The 26,318-nt window shown below is 38.0% G+C and overlaps 2 protein-coding genes across 5 annotated transcripts; both read left to right on the forward strand.

The window, feature by feature from the left end:
• The first annotated feature begins 554 nt into the window (after positions 1 to 554).
• Positions 555 to 2,307, forward strand: LOC116295562 (uncharacterized). The gene is made up of 2 exons (XM_031703410.2): positions 555 to 701; positions 958 to 2,307. The coding sequence occupies exon 2, from the start codon at positions 961 to 963 to the stop codon at positions 1,801 to 1,803; it is 843 nt and encodes a 280-aa protein (XP_031559270.2). The 5' UTR covers positions 555 to 701; positions 958 to 960; the 3' UTR covers positions 1,804 to 2,307.
• A 3,971-nt stretch (positions 2,308 to 6,278) lies between these two features.
• LOC116295564 (uncharacterized) lies at positions 6,279 to 25,874 on the forward strand. Of its 4 annotated transcripts, XM_089031597.1 has the most exons (26): positions 6,279 to 6,516; positions 7,388 to 7,705; positions 9,400 to 9,605; positions 10,357 to 10,588; positions 11,503 to 11,586; positions 11,785 to 11,868; positions 12,056 to 12,139; positions 12,331 to 12,414; positions 12,934 to 13,017; positions 14,398 to 14,420; positions 14,878 to 15,007; positions 15,620 to 15,751; positions 15,849 to 15,903; positions 16,304 to 16,403; positions 16,786 to 16,832; positions 17,218 to 17,341; positions 18,704 to 18,822; positions 19,138 to 19,237; positions 19,816 to 19,966; positions 20,518 to 20,584; positions 21,176 to 21,236; positions 21,584 to 21,693; positions 22,122 to 22,254; positions 22,834 to 22,875; positions 23,324 to 23,374; positions 24,058 to 25,874. In XM_089031597.1, exons 2-26 carry the CDS (start codon positions 7,642 to 7,644, stop codon positions 24,727 to 24,729), a joined length of 3,039 nt encoding a protein of 1,012 aa, XP_088887723.1. In that variant the 5' UTR covers positions 6,279 to 6,516; positions 7,388 to 7,641; the 3' UTR covers positions 24,730 to 25,874. The 4 variants fall into 4 exon arrangements, with proteins under 4 accessions (XP_088887723.1, XP_088887730.1, XP_088887736.1 ...); XM_089031604.1 differs by lacking the exon at positions 12,056 to 12,139; XM_089031610.1 differs by lacking the exon at positions 11,785 to 11,868.
• Positions 25,875 to 26,318: the final 444 nt, after the last annotated feature.

The following is a 26,318-nucleotide window of genomic DNA, read 5'->3' on the forward strand; positions in this document are numbered from 1 at the left end:
TTCGCTGTCACATTCTCCGAATAATTGGATTAACTTTCTGGACATACTTCTCTTGACCACCCCTTGAAAGCACGCTACAATTTTGATTGGTTATGTTTTGAAAAAATCCGACTCCCAAGAGTGAAATCACGTGGTCTGAAATATTTACAACAAACGAACAACGATGGTAAAGAAATCTATGGTTTTCAAAGCCGTGAAAAGTAATTGAATTTTTACGGTCGACTAAACAATAATTTATTTATTTATTAATCAAATCCCTATCGACTAGGATCAACTAAACTTATAGTTATTCTTGGTATAACAAATACTTGAAGGAAGGCAAACAAAAACTCCTCGCATGCATGTGATTTAAGAGCCAAAAGTCTATCTTTTCACCATAACAAACCGATAAAAGAATAGTTATATTACTAGAATTGCCGTGAATATGTAATGGTTAGCGAAGGAATCAGAGAATGCATTATATTCTACTCAAGATTGATTGGTAAATATAACGTGACGTCATTGACAATCGGATAAGAGCTACATTACCGGTCTTGCAAGCCCCTCCCCAGTAACCAAGACATTTTCAAGCCTGATAAACTTTCAAGCGGAGCAATAACTTCTGACCTCCAGAATTCAAGCTTATTCACGAGTACCTGGAACGCTAAAGAAATACCAAATTTCCTGCAGTTAATTCAAAGAACAAACTTCAGAATTAGTTGGTAAGAGCTAGGATTATTGTAGACACTTGCAAGGTCACTTGAACTGAGGTTTGTGAAGCGTGAATTGGATAATTAATTGCTTCTGACCGCGTCTCGTAGGCCAAGAGACAGCGATAAGTAAAGTACAGCCTTAATGGTACAGCCTTCGTTTGAATGGGATAAACTTTCCTTCTTGTATGCAGGGTTAATGTTATTGATATGTCGGGCTATGTAGAGTTAATCACAGGCTAAATCTCACTCGTGAATTCATTCTTAGGTCATGTCGTACGAGGGCTACTCAACGTTCAAGGTAGAAATCAAAGACGCTGTTGCTTGGGTGACATTTGACTTCCCTCCAGTCAACGTGCAGGGGAAACCCATGCTGGATGACTTGAACCGTCTTGCAGAAGCACTAGAGCCAGATCGTTCGGTGAAAGTCGTGGTATTCCAGTCTGCCCATCCCGACATCTTCGTCTGTCACGCTGACATCGATATGTTGTGTGAAATACCTGCAGTGGAGCGAAGCATGTCAGAACCAATATTGTACTTGCAGCAAGTGTTGCAAAGGATCAGCTCTCTCCCTCAAGCTACCATCGCCAAGGTCGAGGGAATGGCAAGAGGAGGTGGTCATGAGTTCATGTTGGCTTGTGATATGCGATTCGCTGCTCGAGGGAAAGCAGTGTTTATGCAAATGGAGGTAGGGATGGGCATTGTTCCATGCGGGGGCGGTACTCAGCGTTTGGCTCGTCAGGTTGGAATGGGACGCGCAATAGAGATCATTCTTGGAGCTCATGACTTTGACGCTGACCTCGCAGAGAGATATGGCTCTATCAACCGTGCCCTTGATCCTGAAGAAATAGGACCGTTTGTCGAAGAGCTGGCTAATCGTATTGCTAAATTCCCTGCAGGATCTATAACCGCATGTAAGAGATGTGTCGTATCAGCAGTTGATACTCCAATCGATGAGGGTCTCAAAGTCGAGGCGTACCAGCTCGGACAAGCTATGACCCAGACCCCTGCTGCCAAGAGGTTTGCCTTCGGGAAGGAAAAGGGTATACAGGATGACCTGGAGACACAGAAAAACTGGGATAAAGGAGTCATGGATATTCAAGCCATCCAGTGACAGTCTCAGAAACACGGCCCGGGAAAACGGACAACGACCAAGATCGGATCGGATCGGATCCACAGGCAGCCAAATCTCCGTTTTTATGCCATAGAGGGGGATTGGGCTGCCTGTGGAAAACATTTGCGCTTTTGAGCTAAAATGATCATGAAAAAATGTTTTAAAAAAAGAAAAGTGTAGTGTGCGTCTGGAAATTCAGGTTCAATAAACTTGTTTTTTTTAAACTTTCAGTTGTCGAGGAGGTAGTGAAGTGGTGGTGGCAAAGGCAATTTATTGTCACCATGTAAATCAGTTTTACATTGGCTTAAAAGACAATAAACTAAACTAAACAATGAAAAGATAACAAAGATTACAAATTGTTATTAATCGAGAATCTTAAACTTTGTGGCCACCCAACGCATTAATGAAGGTTTTTCGTTTTTCAAAATTTTCAAATACAAATTTTGCTATTGCTTTTCATAGTGGTTTTGGAGGATTTATCATCATTAAAAATTTTTCATTTTTGTCGTGTAAGCTAATATTTTCTGACGATTTGAGTCTTTCAACAATCTTAGACCTGGTGGTATTGTGCGTGGTTGGGGAAGGGGGGGGGGGGGGGGGGGGGGGGAGGGAGGGAATAATGAGTGAGAAGAATGCTATAAAGAAGATTAAGGTTTTCGTATGAGGAAATAATTTGTGTCGTAAAAGCTCAACTAGAAGCCAACGAGGCCCAACACAGGCCGAAACAGCGGTCCACGGTTTCTAGTTGAGCTGGCTCATTTTTTACGCGACTTGAAGTTGTGAAAGGCCCATTGGCCCTCTTCTTCAGTCGTTTCGTACAAGGCTCGTAATTTACCTATTACGCATGTTTTTAAAAAAATATTTTTTCCTCTCTTTTTATCAGCGCAGTCCACGTCGATAAAGATTTTAATTGCCTTTGGGATTAACAATATTCTGCGCAAAATAGCTTGATATAAACCTGAGTTTCGTAGGATTATTTGCAGACGTGCTAAACGATCACATTTCACAGCCGCAATTCGGTGTCAGATACAATTTTTTTCTTTTCAGGAAAGCTCTAAACAAGTGGGTGCTTAAACAAAGTGCTTAGAAATCAAATTTTAATCACGGTCCAATCTAGTTAAGAACTTAAATGCCTGTTCAACAGACGTCATGATGAACAACATTAATCCTGAACTCAACGCGCGCAATTTGGTGACCTCCAGGCGCAATTTTCCTTTTCAGGAAGGCTCTAAATTACAAGAGGGTGCTTAAAAAAAGTCAAATCTAGAAATCAAATCTAGATCTTAGTCTAGACTCAGTAGTGTTACGAACTTAAATGCCTGCTCAACATTAATTATAACATAAAACGGCTTATAGTAACTTATAGTAACGACTAGATAGCATCCAAGAAGCTATTTATAACGGCTTTATGGTCTGTCGTGACTCTCTGGTAATTTTTTATCTCACAAAAAATTGTCAAGAACAGAGCTTAATGGGTTTTCTAAGTTCAGCCATTCTCTCGCGTACGTACATCAGAGCTCAGTGGGAACCAAGAGTGGTATAGTGGTAGTATACTCGCCTCTCACATCTGGTTCGATTAATTATTATACCCAATATCTCTTGTGAGTAGAGTTTGTTAGCTCTCTCCCTTGATTTGAAAGTTCTTCTGGTTCTCCGGTTTTCCTCCCTCTGCAAAACAAGCTAAATTCCGATTCGATCTCAGCGATCCTTTTCCTGTGACTTTGATCAGCCCGGTGGTTGTTTAAGGGCATCATTAACAATATTTGAAAGTTTGGCTTATACAAGAAACAGAATCTTCCTCAGGGAGGGGGGGGGGGGGGAATGCTCGATATTGCTCGGATTTAAAAATAGCTTTTTCATTTATTCTATTTTATTTTCTCAAGGTCTCAATTTTTTCAAATTAAATGTCCAAAGCAAAATGATAAATGTTGGGTGATAGCACTATTGCAGGTCTACTATATGGATAAAACTTTATCATTCTTTTCTTTACTAAATGTTAATAACGTTTTAGATGTTATTATTCCTTAAATTGACGTTTTATTTGCGTTAGTTTTCTTAATTATGCTAAACAGCTGGGAAAATAGAGACAGTTTAAAAGAATTATTGACCGACGTATGATTAACTACTAGGAGGGACATTGTTATCAGCCATCAGCAGTTCTTTATTTACAAGACAGATAGACAGGTTTTGAGATACATCGTTATATCACTCTTTTAAAGCCAGCTTTTCCCGTGAAGTGAGAGAAATGAAGGCAGGGTGAAATGAAGGGAAAGAATACAAGGGTTGGAGAGACAAAAGGACGAATGGAAGGGAATAGATAAAAATGTCTGTCATATCTGTTTATCATCCCTGTCGGCCTAGTCACCTGGTTACTCACGTGAAATGAGAGAAAGGAAGGATGGAGAGTGGAACGAAAGGAAAAAGGATGAGAGACGAAAGGGAATGCAAAGGAAAAGAAAGTGAAATATTGTAGAATTTAAAGGAATACTATTGAAATAGCAGAACTCAAGCTCTTTGTTTTCATGGATCCAAGAAGCGTTTTTTAAAAATAAAACGAAGAAGGAAAGCAGGGAAGTGAAACGGGAGGAGAGGGAATGATAATATATTAGAATGGTAGGGAAAAAGGAAGAGAAAACGGAAAGAGACAGGGCGGGAAAGAGAATAGAAAATAAAAGGGAATAAGAAGAAAATGGGAAATGGAAAGGAAAATATAAAGAGAAGGGAAGAGAAGGAACTGAATAGTGGAGGAAAGAGTAGACGAGGAAATCTCATTGAATGAATCTAATTCGATTAATTCGACCAGAAAATTAAGTAATTTCAAATTACCAGAAATGGTATTATTACAATTTTCATAAACATGCGAACTCTGTGTCTCCGATTTGTAAGTTGACTTTGTTATTTCACTGCCGCCAGTCAAAAATATGTAAGGTACTGACTCAGTGATTAGGTTCATGTGACGACCGCGAAAAAAAACAAAACTTCAGCGATGTTTTCAATTGAATGTAATATGAATGCACGCATTATTTTTCAATTATTTTGGAAAAAAGAATCATAACGAGATTACATAACCTCCTTCAACTAATACCTTATTTTTATGTATAATATGATAACAGTTATCATGAATTGTGATAGCTACACAATGTCGGCTAGAAGCATCTTTTAGAGGTAGTTAATATAACTCTTCCACTATCTGTTTTAGATCTGATCATTCGGCATTTTAAAGACGTAAATATGTCCCCGTTAAGGGCATCCAAACAGTTTGGCTATTATTAATAATGGGCGAAGAATCGTATCCTTGAAACAACAGCTGAAACGAACGCGAATCATGATAATGGTGAGACTAACTTTCTAATTTTTTTTTCTTGAAACCTACTTTCTGTTTGAAATGTCAATCTTTTGTTTTCTCTCCAAACTTACGGAATTATTGGGGTTTCTATCCTTTTTCATTGTCCTTTAGTCTTTTAAATAAAAACATTTTAAAATCATTGAATAAGTTTATTTCCTTTTCTCTGTTTTCTCACCCTTTTAAGGTCTTCCCATTTTTCTCTTTCTGCTGTCTCTCTTTACTTCCATCTTATATCTGTCGATTTTCCCATTCATTCCTATTTCTTTTCCCACTTCCTTCTACTCCTCCATCTCAAATTAAATTTGTATCTCAGTCTTTCTCTTATGTCTAACTTGCTTTCCCATTTAATATTTTCTCATTTTCTATTTCCTCGCTTCCATTCTCTTTCTTTATACCTATTCACTATCCATTCTTATCTATTCTTTCTTTTCTACATAGCTATCCTTTCCTTTTTTCGATTTATAGATACACCTAATTGCAAAAACATAAAAATAACATAATAACAAAGAGGAATTAATCAATTCTTAAGCAAAACAGGAGTAATTTCTAACTGTTTTGAAGGCATAGGACGGATATTTTTGATATTATCTTGTTAGTATATGCTAAAGCAGTTATTCTCATCAACCTAGGGGGCTCCAGAATCGTAATAAGAGTTTTTTTCCAATTTATTTCCTTTTTTTATTTTTTAAATTTATATGACAACGTTCTCCAATACAAACAGAAATTCTACTCAAACGCCACGAATTGTTTTAAATTATCCTAAACATCAAACACTCACCCACTTAAGTCAACAGAACACTTTAATTTCCTAATAACTAACGACCAATGAGTCGTCAAAAAAAAAACAAGCTTACCATTCATAAACTTGGCCTGCTTGCCCCGCCCCCGCAGTGTTTGATTACCTGTAATCATCTCCTGTCTAACGAATTTGGATGGCTTTTTTTTGGATGGCAGTAACTGATTGCGGCCAGAGTTATAGCTTATTCCCAGCTTATTCTATCTAGAACTAAGAATGAATAGCGTTTACTGAATTGGACAACTTTTATTCCATTAGATAGCCAGCAAAAGAAAGCTAATATTACTTCGACTACAGTCAATTAACTTAAAGCTTCAATTCCGGTGAAAAAAACACGAAGAATGAATAATATACGTCGTTTTGTTCGCCCTAAACTGTCATTCGCTTATTTAGATGATAAGAAAGTAAGAGTTTTCCACTTAGAAGTGTGAGCATTTAAGACGATGTAGGAAGCCATTAATTGAGAGATATTTGGCCAAAGTATAGATTACGTAGCTAGATTACGCACCTCAAAGATTCAAATCTTAGATCCGTTTTACTCATCTCCATTCCAAGGAGCTAGACGACAAAGGTAAGACACTATAAAATCTGATGCGAATTTGAAGTTTTTTTGTTTTTTGTTTTGAATTTGAAGTTATTGTACTACTTTGTTAAAACTTTTAAACGACCTCTGGGCTGATCTAAGTCAGGGCATAACTAACTCGCAAGCGTAGATGACGGCACTTTTTTCTGGCGTTTTGGGGATGGAGCCATTGTCAATCTACATTTAAAAACCACTAATATAAGCTTCGTTAAGACATCAGTTTTCAAAATGCCGTAAGCCAACACAATTTTTGCTCACTTATGGCGCATTTCATTGGCAGAAGAAATCTATTTATCTCATCCTATTTTTGGTCTTTTTTTCTTTCTTTGTCTCTCACACTGAACCCTTAAACGCTAGTTAAAACTTTTAAACAACCTCTGGGCTGATCTAAGTCAGGGCATGGCTAACTTACAGATAGAACCCTGAAACAACCTCTGGGTTGATCTAAGTCAAGGCATGGCTAACTCACAGATTGAACCCTGAAACAACCTCTGGGCTGATCTAAGTCAATGCATGGGGCATCGGCCAAAGGAAGTAACTGGTAAAATTTCAAGCACCGTGGGGAGATGCCGGCCCAAAGGAGCCGGTTGGGGGAGCTAGGGAGCAGGGTTTGCATATCGGTATTGCGTAATCGTGTGAAATAGAATGTAATCGACAGACAGTGTATTATATTGGAACATGTCACAGACCATATCTTTATCACTCTCCCATCTCCACATACTGTGCTACAATACTAGAATCCGACTGATCCAATGCTAAAGATTGACCTGACTTATTACAAAACAACTTTTTCCCCTCGAAAATGAATTAAATTCTTGTGTCATGACTGAAATGACGCAAATTGTTTTGAAATTTCTAGAAGATGAAGACATCGTAAATGAATAAGATCAAAAGTAACCCTCGTCACCTAGCAACGGCTGACAGCTGAAGCACACCGTGAATATTGGGTTGGAGTGCATATCGTCAAAGTTGAATAATCGCATTGTTTCTCGAGTAAACGAAGAAGAAATAAAAATCTACAGGCAAGGAGATCTTGAGAAGCAATCTTGAATTTACAGCGGAAAGTACGAAAGCGTAGGAATCTGAAGTCATTCGAAACAGCTAAAATAAGCAATGGAGATTGTGAGCGTTATTTTCGCAGTCTTATTCCAGTTTCTTTCAAGTTTACCAATCTCAGGTAAGTCAAGGGGAACAAATTTGTTCCGATCCAAACACAACAAGCTATTTATTCACTTTACTGACCATTAAGCGCTCAAAAAACTATATCAGCTCTTTGAAATGCTTTTCAAACGACTCTAGTTTGAAGAAAACCTTTGGAAGGAATTTTTTTCGATGTGTTAAGTAGTTTGTTTCACTTTCTTCTTTCGTTTCTTCTCTCTTGTTCTGGTGAGTTCTTCAATTATTAAAGACATTCATTCGTATCGGTCATTCCTTCCTAGACGCGAATACTTCTTCGTCAAAGCTATTTTTATAACTACTTTTATTTAAGAATTGTTTTCTGACATTATATAATTTTAGAATATAGATTTTTTTTCCAGTTTTATAGATTTTAAGTTTGCTATGTAGGGAGTATGATATTTTCATAACATAATTTGATTGTCGGAATTTTTACTTTTTATTGACACTGAACTCGGTATAATCATAGGAATTTGAAAAAATAGACCTCGAAATCTAGCAAATAACTAGACACAAGCGTACCGTGGTGCAGATGAAGTTATAAACGACTGAGCAATTTTGGATTTTGTGAACGAACTTTCTAACGACATGCCTTTTCGCAAAGGCTTAAGGAATGATAATTTCGGAAGCGACAAACAAGTTCAAAGTTTCAATTGTTAGTGTCGCGGAGGGGTTTCCATTGCTTTCGTTCCAGCTGCTTAACGGCACCGAATTCCAGTCAAGCTTGACCATCAAGCTGTGAATTCAATATGCCTTCCAGTCATCTAGAAATGAAACCCATTGGCTTGTCCTTGTATGTAAACACTGCGCATGCGTGGTATCAAAAACAAACTTGGTGATGCTATAGAGGGTAGAATAGTCAAGAAACTAAACACCATACCACTATGATATCAAAAACGAATCGCCAATAATATATAAGATTAAAATCTAGCCTCCCTTGTGCGTTTCCCTTGGTTTCTTATCGGCCTTACTTTGTAACACCATGGATCGACTCCCAGAGAGTTTAGTGTCATCATACTTACCAATGAAATTCTACCATTTAAATTGAGATAAAACAAAAAACTCTCTTGAAAACTCTCTCTGTCGCTGAAGAAACCGTCCAGAGGGATGTAAATGTGAAAATGTTTTTATTTTTTTGATTATTTCAAGTGAGTTTTAAGAGTTAAAAAAGTTATAAATGTTCCATTGGATCTCCTAATGAAGTAACATCAAAACAAAGATTGTTTTCGTTTTTGTCAAGTTTCCGCGCTTGATGAAGATCTTTTTAATGAATGTTGTGACTTCGACGTATATGTATTTTCACACATTCTAATATTCGACACTCACGACAAACACTTAATTTTAGAATTCTGCTCTTTTTAACAAAATCGTCGTGAGTAAGTTATCGTTTTAAAAGTCTTATCCAAATTTTGTTTCAATTTTTTTTAGTCATGATTTTTCTCTCTTTCATATGCAAATATAGTCATATTTTGAAATCTTAAAAATAGCTAAAAAAATATCTAGAACTCCTTGAAATATAATTGGACGTTTTTATTTTGTAATTTCCTGTTTTATGAATCGTTAAGTTTATGTTTTTGATTTGTACGAAACTCTTATTATTTGAACTTGTTCTTATAAATGTCAACCAGAAATGATCGATAGTTACAAGAATTCATTAAATAGAAAGAAACAAACATCAATTGATCTGTTCTTTAGAATCAAAACCAATCTGCCCGAAAGAATGGAAAGCTGTAAATAATTCGTCCTGTATTCACGTCTCGAATATAACCGTGAGCTGGAAAGACGCAAAGAATAAATGCAACAGCATGGGAAATAGTACACTCGTCAGCGTCAACAACCAAGACATGAATAGCCAGATTGTGGACATTCTTAAAAATATCACTAATGGTTCAAATGCAGAGGTAAGTCTTAGTTTAATACTAAAAGGATTTGCTTGAATTAAACTAACAGTATTTACAAGAATCTCTCTTGACTGAACAAGAAAAAAATCACGATGGGAAAAGCAATAATTCCCACTCAGACAAGTTGCAGAATTTGTCGCAGTTGATCTTATTCACAAACATCTAAAACATAAACTGACAATATTTACAAGAATCTCTCTTGACTATTATTTGTAAACTGCTTTGCGACAAAATATCAATAGATATATTTCGGATATTACATTTTCAGAGCAACCTCGTGCATTTTCTTGAGTATTATTCCTTTATTTACAAATAAAAAAACGTTTACTTGAAAACTCGGACTCAGAATAGGGTAGTAAAAACTTATGGATGATAACTAATAGAGAACTAGTGTAGACTGCATCGGTATTTCTGAAGAGAACAGTAGGAACCTATGGATAAAAAGAGGGACTCTTACTCCGACGAAGGACTAACGTCCGAAACGTTAGTTTATATTAACAAAGCTTCTCACGGTGATTCAATTTATCCATAAGTTCCTACTAGTAAAAACTTAATAGTTTAGACCACTTTTTTTATTAGTATTTAGTATTTGTAAATCGTTTATTTTGGTGGAAATTTATCGGGTTTTTTGCGTTTGTTTTTGGTATGCACCCATAACAAGTGGTAAAGCTGATAAATAAAATTTAGAAATTACAATGTTTGTTATCCTATTTTTCGTTTATCACCTTCTTCCTTTTTTTTAATTTTCCAGTTCTATATTGGGCTGTCTATAAAAGAGTCGAATGGGCAATTTAAGTGGGAAGATGAAACAGCTTATAATTATTCAAACTGGCGACATCCTAATGTAACCAACGTGACTTTTCCATCGAATGAGAGCGTTTTGTGCGGGTTCTATGAAGCTGATTTTAAGTGGTTGCTGAAGACTTGTGGGAAAGAAAGAAGGTTTATTTGTCAGAGTCGTTCCTATTCCTGGACCACTCCAGGTACAGTGATGATGATGATGATGTGAAATGTCAATGATCAAGACAGGTGATGTTAACCACGATGATGATGATGATGATGATGACGATCATAATGATGATGATGATGATGTTGATGGTGATAATGATTATAATGGTGATGATGGTGATGATGTTGATAGTGATAATGATTATAATGGTGATGATGGTGATGATGATGATGGTGATAATGATGGTGATACGGATGGTGATGATGGTGGTTATTGATGATGATACTGGTGATGATGGTGATGATTATAATGATGATGGTGATTATTATTGTTATAACAATACGACATTTATACGACATTCGATTCTGACTGCAAAATTTTCAAGTATCTCTGAAAGTAGATGTCTCTGCCCTCGTTCCCAGGCTACTCTCTTTGCTGTTCGGCATGACGTCACGCATGTGCCTCAGACGTATGTTCCTCAGACGAGTGGCCTGGCCAAATACTCGATCGAGAGTTCTATAAGAGTACTAACTCGAGCAGTCTATGGTCAATAAGTACACGATTTACTGTAAAGGCTGATTTTTCACAACCAAAACCAATGAAGACGACTAAAAAACAGTTTTTTAAAGAAAAAACTCGTCTGTTTTCGGAGATAACTCCGAGTGTTTTGCCAGGCTAGGTGTGATGGCTCTGAAGTGTCCGTCAGAGCTGACAAAGACACCCGGATGTTATTTCCAGCGATTTTTCTGATTTCGATACTTGTTATGTATCAATGATTTTTTTGGTTTAACCGCGTCAAAGAAAATAAAGGCAGAAAGACCAGGAATAACAAATGGAAACATGGAAACGTGTAGAAATCAAATAGATTTTTAAAAAAGCAAAAAAAAAAAAAAAAAAAAAAACTGCAAAGCTCTATGCAAACTAATAAATGACTTTTGGTTCTTTTAGGTACAACAACTAGGACACCATCGAACGCAACCATTCCGACAAGGCAGCCTACATCTTCACCAAGGAATAATTCAGGGCCCTCAGGTGAGCCTATAGCGAGTAAAAGGGACTATACTTTCTTCTAGTTTTAACGTCAAAGAAAATAAAGGCAGAAAGACCAGAAATAACAAATGGAAACGTGTAGAAATGAAAAAGATTTAAAACGAGCAAGAAAAAAACCAGTAAAAACAAATGAACTGCAAAGCTCTATGAAAACTAATAACTGACTTTTGGTTCTTTTAGGTACAACAACTAGTGCACCATCGAACACAACCAGACCGACAAAGCGGCCTACATCTACACCAAGGAATAACTCAAGGCCCTCAGGTGAGCCTAGCGAGTAAAAGGGACTATACCGGTTTAACGTCAAACAAAAAAATGGCAGAAAGACCAGGAATAACAAATAGAAACGTGTAGAAATGAAAAAGATTTTAAGAAAGTAAGAAAAAACCAGTAAAATTGAACAAATGAACTGTAAAGCTCTATGCAAAATAACTACTTTTGGTTCTTTTAGGTACAACAAATAGAGCACCATCGAACGCAACCACTCCGACAAGGCAGCCTACATCTTCACCAAGGAATAATTCAAGGCCCTCAGGTGAGCCTAGCGAGTAAAAGGGACTATACCGGTTTAACGTCAAAGAAAATAATGGCAGAAAGAACAGAAATAACAAATAGAAACGCGTAGAAATCAAAAACATTTTTTAAAAAGCAAGAAAAAAACCAGTAAAAACAAATGAACTGCTAAGCTCTATGCAAAATATAATAACTGACTTTTGGTTCTTCCAGGTACAACAACTAGTGCACCATCGAACGCAACCACTCCGACAACGCAGCCTTTATCTTCACCAAGGAATAATTCAGGGCCCTCAGGTGAGCCTATAGCAAGTAGAGTAGTTTCCGCATGACTGTGAAAAGCTCACGGCACGAACACGTTCTTGACACGTCTGGGGATACGCCAGACCAATCACATTGCTCGAGAATTCACTCTCCACCCAATCAAATACCCAGAACACGGCATAAACACGGCGCGGACACGGTCACGCCAAAGTCACGGCACTTTCAGACCAATCACATTGCGCGAGAATTCACTCTCCACCCAATCAAATACCCAGAACACGGCATAAACACGGCGCGGACACGGTCACGCCAAAGTCACGGCACTTTCAGACCAATCACATTGCGCGAGAAAAAAATCAGCCAATTAAAATAACAGAAAACAATCACGGTCACGGTCACGGCACTGACCTTTTCACAATCATACGAAAACTGCACTAAAAGGGACTATTGTACTTACTTCTTGGTTTAACGGCGTCAAAGAAAATAAAGGCAGAAAGAACAAATGAACTGCAAAGCTCTATGCAAACTAATAAATGACTTTGGTTCTTTTAGGTACAACAACTAGAACACCATTGATCGCAACCACTTCGATAGGGCAGCCTTCATCTTCACCAACGAATAATTCAAGGCCCTCAGGTGAGCCTAGCGAGTAAAAGGGACTATATTTTCGGCTGTCATTTCCAGTGCCCGTTGCTTTTTTCCATAGGTACTTTTACATGCCTTTTCTTGCTTGGTTTAACGTTGGAATAAATTGAAAAACCAAAACGGTTAAAAGACTGTTAAAGCAAATAAAGGCAGAAAAAGCTAGGAAAATCTGATTAAAACGTGTAAAGCAAGAAAAATTCGTAAAAAACGCTCAAAACAAGGGCTTTTAAAAAAGCTCAACGTATCAAGAAATGAGTATGACCAGCGGGAAATTACTAGTAATTTTCCCTTGGTGCCTTGACTATTTAGCACAACAAGACGCTCTTGGAGCGTGCACTGGGTTGCCCAATATGCTGGTATGCTGGAGCTCATTAAACACCTAATCTTACTTTGGAACATTTTAGGTGTATTTTTCTTTCAGAACTTGCAATCACTTATATTTTCTCACATCAAATTTATTCAAAAGTTTACACCTTTTAAATGTGTTTTTTTTTTTAAATAAAAATGTACCGCCTTTGTATATCTTTTAACCAGTAAAGTGGAATGACACTCAATTAGCAAAACTATGCAGATGCGTTTTTTTAACCGGAGAAAACAGCGTTGCGTTACTGACGTCACTTAGTTTTAATAGGCTCCAACTAAAACTACACTGACAACGACTAACGTCTAACTTACTAATGAACACGTCATTCAAATCCATATATGGGTACTCTTGCGCAAGAATGCAACATTCCTGAGGAGACTACAAAAAAAAAAAAAGAAAAGAAAAGAAAAGAAAAAAAAACCTGGCATTTTACGAATGGCTGCCACAGGCAACCCAGTAAAAAGAAATGTTGATTGTATTGTAACACTAGATTCGAGATCCTTACCACTATGCTAATTAGCATTCCGAATAGTAGTAGGAAAATTACAGAGTCAACAAGATTTGACTTGCCACCGGTAGAGGCTTACAGGCTTGAACTGTTAAGCCAGATTCAACAGGTCATTTTGGGCAATAATTGTGGAAGAAATGTTTGCAAGGGAGTTTAGGCCTTATTCGATTATGGGTTTACTATGGATCAAAGAATTACTGGAATCATATCAGTGTCATTGTTGAATGATTCTGGTATCTTGACAACAAGTAAATTCAAGTATCACATGCTTTCACCCTTGTTCAAAGAATGACTAGAATCATATCAGTGTTATTGTTGAATGATTCTGGTATCTTGACAACGAAGTAAATTCAAATATGCTTTCGCCCTAGTTCAAAGAATTACTGGAATCATATCAGTGTTATTGTTGAATGATTCTGGTATCTTGACAACGAAGTAAATTCAAGTATGCTTCATGTAATATGATCAAATAGAGTAACAATTATTTTTGAATTTTTAGAAGACATAATCAAGCCGAATATGGTAAGAAGTTTTTTCATTTATATTTATTGTTTAACTTAAAATTTTATGAACCTCTCGAGGGCGATCCAGGTTGTTGTTGTTTTTTTTTTTGGGGGGGGGGGGAGGGGTGGTGGGGTGGTGAATGATTTGACTTTCAATTTTTAAACATACATATGAGTCATGACTTTTAATAGAACTGGCTTATGATATCATAGAGTAAAGATTCTCTGTAATATACCGTTTGTTAAAAAAGGGCAAAAAAGAAATTTGTAAAGGGAGGGGGGGGTGCGGACCCACTGGACCCCTCCTCTGGATCCGCCCTTGGTTCTTGAGTGACATTTGACCGCATAACTTCAGAGAAGCATATAATAAAACGCTGCCTAAAATATGTGTTTACAAACAACTCTTCATATCCAAAACTGTTTAAGCTCAAAATATGCAACATGCCCATCATATATGAAAAATGATTGCTTTGCAGAAGATTGAAGAGATTTTAGATCTCGTGAAAGAAATTGAAAGAGAAGGAAAAGAATCTATTAACCGTATCAAGAAGGATGGTAATGTCAATGAAACGAAGTCCGTTTCGTTAAGGAACTCGACACAATTAGGTTGGTATCAAGAGAATATTCAGTAACATTCTCTTGGTTGGCATATAATAGGCCCTTTGCAGTTTTAACGGTAACGTGTCTGTACTAGCAAATTTTTTTATTCTATTTTAAATCGTAAAGAACTGAATGAAACGATGTGTGACCAGTGCATTACGAAATGCAGTTTTATTGCGATCTCTCGAAACAGGTTGTAGAAAGTTTGTTTGCTCACCAGTATATTTCACTCATGAATCAAGATGTTCATTCATTTGCTCTCAGTGAATTAATCAGGACGTGATTAATGAGTTGCAAAGGGCCTATTGCGAGAGAATACTTAGGATTCTTTAACGCCACCAAAAAAACTGGCTTGGTGGTTTGAATTATAATTTGTGCACGCGCGCGGAATTGCGTCTAAATTGGCGGGAAAAGCCAAGTAAACTTCCAAAAACATCAATTCGACGAACCTTACGAGATAATCTAACAAGAACAACAAAGGAAAAATATTTACAATTTTTTTTGCATCAGTGTGGTAAAAATACGTACTTTTGCAAGCCTTTGACTTGAAAAGCCTAGAGCTATAAAAACAAAATATAGATATTTGCGCTAAATGTTTGAAATCTTTTTTTTTTCCAGTGGCTGTGGTAGCGGTTGTTCCTACCAATGGGGCCTCTTCACTGAAATTTCCATCAGACGACAGCCTTGATGGAAACATTATGCTGCCAAACTCTGTCTTTAATATCGCCAAGAAGACCGAAAATAATTCTGGTACGCGAAATGACAATGCTATCTCATTACGATGGATGCCTGGAACTGCAGAGTCTTATTTCATGTGCTTGATGACATTTTTTTATTTTGTTTTTAGATGCGGTCGGAATCACGTCGGTATTTTTGAAAGGACTTGGGAAAACGAAAAATGAGTAAATGAATTTTCTATCGCTTACCATCGTTGTTTGATTAATACTGGGCTGTGCCTCGTATCGTCATTCTTGATTCACCTTTCATACCTGATCTTTCCTTCTTTAAACATCTTTGATGTCGGACTAAAAATAAATAAAAGTAGGGAAAGCTTTTTATACACCTTTTTATACACCAACTTTTTTCTCCATATAGCCTTTAAAATATGTTGTGGATACCACAACATTTTGACGGCTAGATGAAGAAAATCGTGGTAAAAAGAGGACATACCCAAATAAATAATAAGTCAATCAATAGTTAAATTTCATATAATGTTAACAGACTTGATAACCTTGTAAACTGAAAGGTCAGAGGTTTTCTGATCATCTATTAACAATCTTTTTTATCATCTTTTGTTTTCAGCATTCTGAATTCTGGAATAATTTCTACTAAGGTTGACGTGCCCCCTGGAGTAATGGATAACCTAAAAGACCCTGTGGTTATATCTCTACCACACGGAAAGGTACCTCGAGCCTTGCGCACTAAGTATACTTACACTACACAGATAAATAATACCACATAGTTGACATAGTAGGAATAGTATTAAGACAAGTGCCCGTTTACATGGAGGTAGAGTGACAGTGTTGCTAGGGACGGGGACAGCAAGCATAAAAGGTACCCCTCTAGTAGGGCCATCCTACCTTACGCGAGGCTGTAAACATGGAGGTAGAGTGACAGTGGTGCTAGGGATCACAGTCTTTTGTCTCCTTTCTCCAGTGGACACCAAAATCAAAAGATTTAGCCTTATAAGCAATACGAGAAAATATCACCATAGTAACCTAAGGGTGCAATGCACATCACCATAGCAACTTAAAACTAAAGTGAATAATGATATTCATTTCTAGCCATTGCAAGCTGGTGAAAATTCAAGTTGTGCCTTCATCGACGTCAGGTAATCAACAATACATAATTACGTCCTCGCTGCTATAGGTCGCTATCAATTCTTACCAGCTGAATGGCAAGTTTTCAATAGGAATGTGTATAGATGTTTGCCCTCAGTGAAGGCTGGTAATGAGATTCATGAGATTCACTCCGCAGCTTATTGATACCAAACAATTACTTGATTTTACTTGACGTCATTTCCTGTCTCGTGTGGAATGTTTATCAGCTGAAACACAAGTTGTCAATGAAATTCATTCTGGTCGACAGCACATATTGGTCAGTGTTTGACCACCATTTGGAACAGATAATGAGACACAAAAGACTTTTATCAGCTGATTGAGACCCATCTTGAATGATACATGACTGTTCTTATCTCTTGTCCAATGTTGTTTCAGTGCTTTAAAATGGTCCACAAAAGGATGTCGTGTCTTCAGTTCAAACACAACCTTCACTGTTTGCCATTGTTCACATTTAACAAGCTTTGCTGTTCTTCTGGATGTCCATGGCACACATGATGACGTAAGTATACACATGATAACGTACGTACACACATGATGACGTAAGTACACACATGATGACGTAAGTACACACATGATGACGTAAGTACACACATGATGACGTACGTACACACATGATGACGTAAGTACACACGTGATGACGTACGTACACCCTCAAAAATATTTTTCATGGACGCCAGAAGAAATGTCTTCATTAGAAACCTTAGCAGCATTAGGAGTCAGTGTTAAAGTCAACCTGAAAGTCTGCCTCGATGATTAATAGATGTGTTGTCCTACAATAGGCAATCGATTGACACGTGATTGTTATTGGATGGCAAAAAATTTTGAGTTCCTTTATTTAAAAATATTTTGTTGTATTACTAATGTCGTATCCAAAACCTTTTTCAAAAATACTTTTCCCCTTATAAGATACTTTCGATTTCAAGATACGAAGCAGTTTAAAGTTCGTTTGCCATCCAGCAGAGCCTTCCCAAAGGGACCTTGAGCTGAATTGATTCGTTATCAAAGTCATATATCAGCGAGTAATCCAGTACCGCTCGAAAGCTGCATTTTCATTGCTCCCTAAGTACAGTACCGATTTTATAAAGGTTAGGTTTAGTGCTATTGTTTGGATGACCAATTTATTGTTTTTTAATCCAATCATGTAACTCGTTCCGAGCGGTACGGGCTGGCTCATATCAGCACATGACTGTTTGTTGCAAATAGCCTACTGCAATAAGCCTGAAGCGAGATGACGTTTTACCCCCGTCTCTAGACCATAATCCTTTTCACACTGCTTTTGTTCTTTAATTATGACTAATGTTCCTGTATTCTCTAAGGAATCAAAAATTTTAATATGAAAGAATTTTAAAAACTATTATGGTATAGAGTCGGGGGTAAAACGTCATCTCGCTTCAGGCTTATTCCACTGCATGATCTACACAGGGTATAGAGGCTTTGTTAGTAACATCACGTGATGGCAGCCATGACCGGAGAAACAACAAAAGAGCCTCTATTTCTCCCGGAAAAAAACTTGAATTCTTTCTCATGTAAATCAGATTAGACCAGATTCAACTGTTCCTGCCTCCTGTCATGGCTGTGACCACGTGATATGCAAAGCCTTTATTAAGTAAAAATATTTTCCTAAAGAAAACGACACCTTAATATCCTTAGTACATCATTCTATGCGTCTTTGTGAGGTCATAGCCGCCATGTTGAATGAGTTGATTCAATCCTCCACCATGGCTGGCACACTTTTTGTTTTTCGTTCTCTTGTGAATTCTCGCTTCTCAGGTTTACAAAGATAAACACAGAAGGTCTCTCTGTGTCCGAAGGCACTCGATGTTTTCCCGTCGATAATATATCTGTACTGATTATTTTACAGATACCCGAAAAGCACAAGTTTGCATTGTTGATCGTTTCCATCGTTGGTTGCTGTATTGCTCTTGTGTGCTTCGTAGCAGCACTCATTGCATTTTATCTGGTAGTCTCGGAACGACGAAGGTTCGTAAGTTAATGTTGTACATGTTGTATGATGTCTGGTGTTGCGTCACGGCCACGGTGCAGAATCCTTATTCGTTGAACCAATCATGATACGCTAGATTGTTGATTATCTTTAGTTAGTCAGATTCTTCATTAATCGCTGGATGATCACACTGCTTGATCCTAAGAAAGCTATTAACAATCTATTTCACTGCTTCTCTGAGAGCGTTAAAATTGTACTTTCTACAAAACGAAGAGGACCTCGTGAGGTACATCGCACAGAGTACTTGTATCCTTAACAGTTTATTATTTTTTGTTTATTAATTTGGGCTGTAGGAGAAAAACAGAAACAGTTGCCATACACAAGAACCTCGCGATAGCAGAGATTTTTGCTCTAGTTTTCTTCCTTGCTGCTTACGTTGCCGTTGATTTAAAGGTAAAAATGATGACAAGAAATCATGATTATGTAGATGATCTTGAGGATATTGATAATAATGTTATGTAATGATGATGATGATAAGACGATGATGATGATGATATGACATTGATGACGATATTCTGATATTGCATGTTAATGACGGTAAGTGACGATGGCAATGATGATTATGATGATAATAGTGATGTTATGATGATAACGTTGATAACGATGGTGATGACGATGACATTGATGACGATAACTGTGATTATGTTGCTTGATGGTGTGAATGACGACGATGATGACAATGAGGCTGACAATGTTTAATAATGATCCTGGTGGTCATGACAATGATGGTGGTGGTGATGACACTAAATGATGGTGGTGGTGATGACAATGATGATAGTGACGACGACGCCGTCGATGGGAAAAATTGTGATGAAGCTAGTTGCTTGATGATGTTTATTGCGACAATTATGTTTATGCTGATGTGATGATAATGAATAATGACGGTGTTGATGAAGACGATGATAAATAAAGATGATTCCAGTATTCTTAGATCCCCACGAAAATCCACTCATTTCCTTGTACAATTTCAGGAAGTGTGTTTCGGAGTGGCCTTCTTACTTCACTACTTCCTGATGGCCGTGTTTTTCTGGATGCTCATTGAAGGTATCAACCTCCACCGTGGCTTGGTTCAAGTCTTTGTAACATCCAGTCGTATAAAATTCTACAAGGTGTTAGGATGGGGTAAGATCTACTAAACGTCCACTACAGATTGCTCAGTGTTAGCCTCTATTTTGTGTAGATTATTCATGTGTTCCAGTGAAGGTCCGTGGAATTTAAAAGGGATTGTATTGTTGAAGTTGTGCACTCTTTACTTTACTGTTGGTATTTGTGAATATTTAGACAATCATACGAGGCTAACCATGATTAAATGAGCCTGTAATCAAGAAACACAGAGAAATATTGCGAATTCGAAAAAGGGCCTGTTACAATCGTTTATATTCTACCCTTTCAGACAAAGACTGAACCAAACAGATCAGATATCCGATCTTCAAAAGCGGCACAGACTTTGAAATATCCTTTACACGAGCAATAAACCTGGTTTTAAGATTTATTGCTGGTTTTCAATCATTCACAGGAGAATAAAGTGAAAACAAAACACACGGCAGCCATGTTGTTTGATATAACAAAAGAGACTAATGATAAAACTTTCCGGTGTTAAATTCATCCAATATGACGGCTGTGAAAACCATCAATTCACACAGTTCTAATACGTTTCTATTTTGCTTTTAAAGTCACACCATTGTTATTCGTGGTCCCTACAGCCGCAGTTGGTGGAATGGATTACGCGCGAGAAGACTTGTAAGTATAAAAGCAAATAACGCGTGACTGTGGAAAATTTACGTGACGGAAGTACCTTGCCGTTACCGTGTCCGAGCATTTTCATTGGCTGAGCAGCTAGTAATCTCTCGCACTATGATTGGTTCAAAGAGTGTCGTTACTGCCGTACTGCTTCACAGTGATACGAAATCTGCTCCAGCAATAGTTTGTCATTACTATAGCTTTTCTTACCTTAGATTAAAAATCGTCGTTGTTCATCAATGTCTTATGCAACTTTACGAAGTCCAAAAAAACCATCAGCCTCTTTCTTCGCCTCAAGTGGTCGCCTGTGAAGAGGATAAAAACCCAGAGACCATAAATAAGAGAGGGAAACTTCTTAATATCGCGCGCGCTATGTAAATTCTTGGTTGGACTATTTTTAATAACCGGATGCAGTTTAAATTTCGCCTTACTTCGCCCTTTTCCCGCGCTTTATCCACTTGCGCGCGCTCTTTCCGTTTATTGTTTTGATCACTAGAAACGTACGAAAAAAATTAAACTGAAATCAGTAGTAACCGTTTCTGATTCAATAGTGTTATCTGTCAGTTGTCTAATTCTAGTATTATTTTTCAGCTGTTGGATTTCTCAAAGATTTATCTGGGTGTTCGCTGGACCTGTCGCCTTCATCACTTTTGTAAGTCAGAATATATCAAATAATGACATAGGGACGTGGCCAGGGGGAAACCCAAGAACCTGTAGCTCAAAGTATTTGCTGAAGTGATTTTCTATGAAGCGTACGGTACTGACTTGCAGCACGCACACGATACGACGTGCCGTAATATGATTTTCATGCAAACCCTCAATATACGTAGGGATACAGTAGGACTACAGCATTCCTGCAAATTTTCTGTATCGTTCATCAAAATGTTACAACCCAACGCACCCACAAAAAGTCCTTTTTTTAGGTTTGGTGGTCGACAAAAGGGTTCAACAAAGGAACCCCGAAATGCTAACCTACCTTTCTTTTGATCTTGACCGTAGGTTAACTTCATCATTCTGTGCATCGCCATTCGTGTGATGATCAAGAGACCGAGATACAAGATGAACAAAATAGACGACGCAAACAAATCGAACCTGGAACATGAGTTAAGGTACGTAAGGTACGGAATCAGACCTCTTTATCTTGGGCGTAATGTTTTCTCATTTCAGACCACGTGCCATTCTCTTGAGAATAATATTCTTTGTTTGAGTTGTATCCACATCCATGTGTCTTCTCTTGCACAACCTTTAAGCAAAGAAATGATACTCTAGGGAATGACACATGGTCTGTTCTTGGAAAACATTACTGTTCTTGGAAACATTACCACCAAGGTAAGAGGTCTATTATAGTACAAACTGACACATGGTCTGTCCTGGGAAAACATTACTACCAAGGTAAGAGGTCTATTATAGTACAAACTGACACATGGTCTGTTCTGGGAAAACATTACTACCAAGGTAAGAGGTCTATTATAGTACAAAATGGGATCACTTTTATGATATCAACCAATACCAACGATAAATTGTTCTTTTTTCTCAGAATTGCCTTCAAGACGACAGTGATTTTACTCCCTCTACTCGGCCTTACTTGGTGTCTGGGATTCCTCACTACTCAGTCAACAACAGGCAACATTGTTATCCAGTACTTATTCGCCATCATCAACTCTCTACAGGTAAACGCTGCGGGTTAACCAGCTACCGGTATGACGAACGAACGAACGAACGAACGAACGAACGAACGAACGAACGAACGAACGAACGAACGAACGAACGAACGAACGGACGGACGGACGGACGGACGGACGGACGGACGGACGGACGGACGGACGGACGGACGGACGGACGGACGGACGGACGGACGGACGGACGGACGAACGCACGAACAAACGAACGTAGGACTCAATAGATCCCTTGCATGTGACGTCAAAGAGGGCTCAATTCTGAGGACAAAACAAAATAATTACAATCTCCTGAGAATTGCAAACCTATAGTAATGTCCTCCAAATTGAGCTGCATTCCGTCATGCTGCAAGGGGTCTATTGAAGAAACCGGAATCTCCTGTCCCCCACAATCCTTTGCAACACCAATTGAAGCTGTACCCGTCTTTCTCTGAACTCTTAAAAAGTCTCAGTCTATAGGTAGTAGTATATACAAGTCATTTTGCCATGGATTTCTGGTTAACAAACTCTCTTACACCCTAAAGTATTTTGTGTTTCAAAAAAGTATTTTAACCTCAAGCTTTTCCTTTTTAGGGATTGTACTTCTTTCTTGCCCATTGTGTGTATGATGAAGACGTAAGTAAACAAATTTATTAACATTGATATAAGTGTGGCCACCATCACATTCATCTCTCTTAATTCCCGTCTCTTTCTATTGATTCGTCATTAATACTTCATCAGGGTCGTAGCTACGGTTGAGGTTCGTCAGGGCCCGGTTGTACGAAGGGAGAATAGCGCTATCCGATGGATTAATCTTATCCACTGGATAAATTTATTATTGAATAACAGCATCGACTTATCCCGCACTGAATAAGGATTATCCATCGGATAGCGCATCCGCCCTTCGTACAACCGGGCGCAGGCTGATACGACCACGGGTTTAGTTTGCCTTTTAAAAAATCGGAGATGTGCCGCCCAGACCATTTGCTAAGTGACGGGTAGCGACTCCAGGTTCATGTCTTTGGAAACCCCTTATCTATACTACTCATTGATTCATTTCTTGATGTTGTGTTTCTAAATCAAGGTCAACAAAACCGTTTCTCAACTAATTCGCAACTGTCGCAACAGATTTCCCGTGAGTAGCTTTATCGAAGCATGGCATGGCATGAGCTTGAAAGCACAAATATCGGGAAGGACTCACATAAGACTAGAGAAATTTTAGAATTTTCGATTAAAATTAGCACCTTCAGCAGGTAAAGTTGAATCCTTTTTGACCGACATTTTAACGGCACGACGTTACATTCTTCACTTCTTTTATGCATGCAGACTTCCTACGTAAAGTTTGGCTATTGCATGTGGACGTGAATGCATGCAAGCATATTTCGTTGATCCAATGTTAAAGAAAATAGATTCCAAAGAGGTGTTTTGAAATCCTGTGAAAACGTTACTCAAATCAACGAGAAACTTCGCGTCAATGATGGACATCAATTAGTTACACAAGTTATAAGTATATTTGCGAAACCTGCAAACATATATAAAGTTAGTCGAATTCTAAGAAAGGTGCTCAACTGAGAAGTAGCGTACAAGGAAAAAGAATAGAGAAGCAACAGCAGCAGAAATAGCAACGTTATAACACGGGAAAATGGAGCTTTAACCTAAAAAAACAACAAAATATACAAAATAGGAAAAACATAAGAAATAAGAAGGGTCATTCCATCATATATTTTCGATGCATGAAGTCACCCTTTCCAATACAACAGCAACATCCTTTCCTTTCAATGTTAACTATTATTAATCTACGTTTTTCGATTCTTCCAGGTTGTCAGAGCTACTTCAAACACTTCTACTCGAGTCAAGTCGTACTTCAGCCGAACCATGTCCCATACTGGCCAATCAGGTAGCGCGAGTATGTCATCATCTAACTCCACCAAACGAACCAGTACCTACTGCAACGCTTCATTCGATGCTGGTCGCGTCTTTGAGATGCCTTCTTGTAAGTCTGAGATGAATAGGAACAAGATAACTGTCGATTCAAAGGACCCTACCACCGATACCAATGCTGGTATTATGGCCAATGGGAATCCCCCTAATGGAGTCACCCAAAGCCCCGCTGAAGATGTCACCAAGCAAGACAATACCAATGCAGTTCTTAATGTTCCCCTACAAGTTAAGAATTCCGGTGTGGGTTTTGATGCCTATTTTGGGACTGAAAAACTGTCTTTTGAGCAACTTGAAAAAAACAGCGTCCGCCAAGACACGGGATCTCCAAACCAGAGGTTTTTCCGAAGAGCAAGATCTGTCATAGTAAAACTGTCATCCAATGATTCACATCCTAAGCGGGCAAACTCTCTAAGCGAACATATTGGAAGACGGAGACCTTTGTCTAAGCAAACCTCAAGTGACAGCAGCTATAGTGGAAATAGCAACACCCATACTGTTCAGTGGTTGTTGATAAACAGAATACGCGAGAACTATAGACAAACCGGATGATGTAGATGGCTGGGAATGGGAAAAGTATGTTGAACTATAGAAATTCATGGAAAGGCATGCCTACTTTTCCCTTCTCCAGAAATCCTTTACGACAAGTTTTCGTTCATTTTTGTAAACATCTTTACGAGTTTTGTCCAGTAAACCGTGAAAGACATCAGAATCAAAGCCGGCTACGACGTCGCGCTTAGCCCAGGCTAAACTACCATTCCATGGTCATTAAATTAAGAGTATAATCTAAATTTTTACTATAAATCAAAGTCTCGACGAATTTAAGTCGCCTCTAAAACTCCCATTTCCATTCCTAATTGCAAAACAAAAGTTTGTGATATAACTTTGATTCGATTCGAGACAACTTGCAAATATTATAAGCCTTTGCAGGACACTTGATTATCAGAATAACGAGACAAGTTACGTGGAAACATTCCCTGCGTAAAACCACTCTTAGATGGATATTTCCCTGCGCCACGTTGAAAGGTAGCCGTGCCTTTCAAGATGGCGCAGGGATCTATGAAAGGGATTATTGCGAGACAAGTTGTAAGTAAAATTCCCTGGTGTAAAATCACTTTTAAATTAATATTTCAGTCTCGGCTGTGGTTTAAAAAATCCTCCGAGTTCGCGAAAACTGTAACTTTACATACGACACTGACCAAGGACCTACACCCTTGTATATATAGTATTTATGATAGCATAAGATCGGACTAAGTTATTTCGGATAAACATTTAATGGAAAATGCATGGCTGTTAATCATATCAAGTCGCGGGTAGGCTTATATTGATGTGCCATTTTCTTATTATTTGAAACGATATTTCATGTTATTATATTAGTAAGAGTCAAGTTCATATTCCTGTTTGGAGTTAGTTCATCAAGGTGCATTGTGGTCTAGCTTGGGTCCAAATGAGTTCTCTTAACCCAGGCTGGACTAAAATGTTATGAAAATTGACCAATAAGACGAGGTTATCTAAGGGACTCTAACAATAGTTAGAATTTTGGATTTTAAATAACTGATTTAATGTAACGTTTGTACTATTAAGGTGTCTCCGAGATTGATAACATTCAGTTTATTCGAGAGAGCGCCTCACCTAGCTGTAGATAGTACCAGAAATCACTGAATATTAAATAAAAAAAGTTATAGAAAATGACATAAGGTTTGGTCCTGCGCCTTAATTCTGATGGTGAAAGGAAAGAAGGAAGGCATGTGGAGATGGGAAGATGGAAAGATGAGATGAGAAAGAAAGGAAGAACGAAAGAGGGAAAAATTGATTCCCATTCGTTAGTGAACCAGGTGTCAACATGAGACCTTCGTGGTGAATTTCTTTGTGGGATTAAGGGAAAAGAAAGAAAATCTACAAGGAAGCCTAAAAGGATGGGAGAAAACGAGAAACTGAAGCAATAGACCCCTTGCAGCACGTCAGAATGCAGCTCAATTTGGAGAGCAGAACAATAAGTTTGCAATTCTCAGCTGAAATCCTTTTGTTTCGTTCTGCAGATTGAGCTCCTTTGGCGTTACATACAAGGGGTCTCTTCTATGCGTTATTATATCTCAGTTTAAGAGATTTAAGAGAAGGGGAAAAGGTGAGGAAAAAAGGTG

This window comes from Actinia tenebrosa, unplaced genomic scaffold (assembly GCF_029948245.1).
Source record: "Actinia tenebrosa isolate PJP-AT-01 unplaced genomic scaffold, QUT_ActTen_1.0 PGA_scaffold0__85_contigs__length_37466705, whole genome shotgun sequence".
NCBI lineage: Eukaryota > Metazoa > Cnidaria > Anthozoa > Actiniaria > Actiniidae > Actinia > Actinia tenebrosa.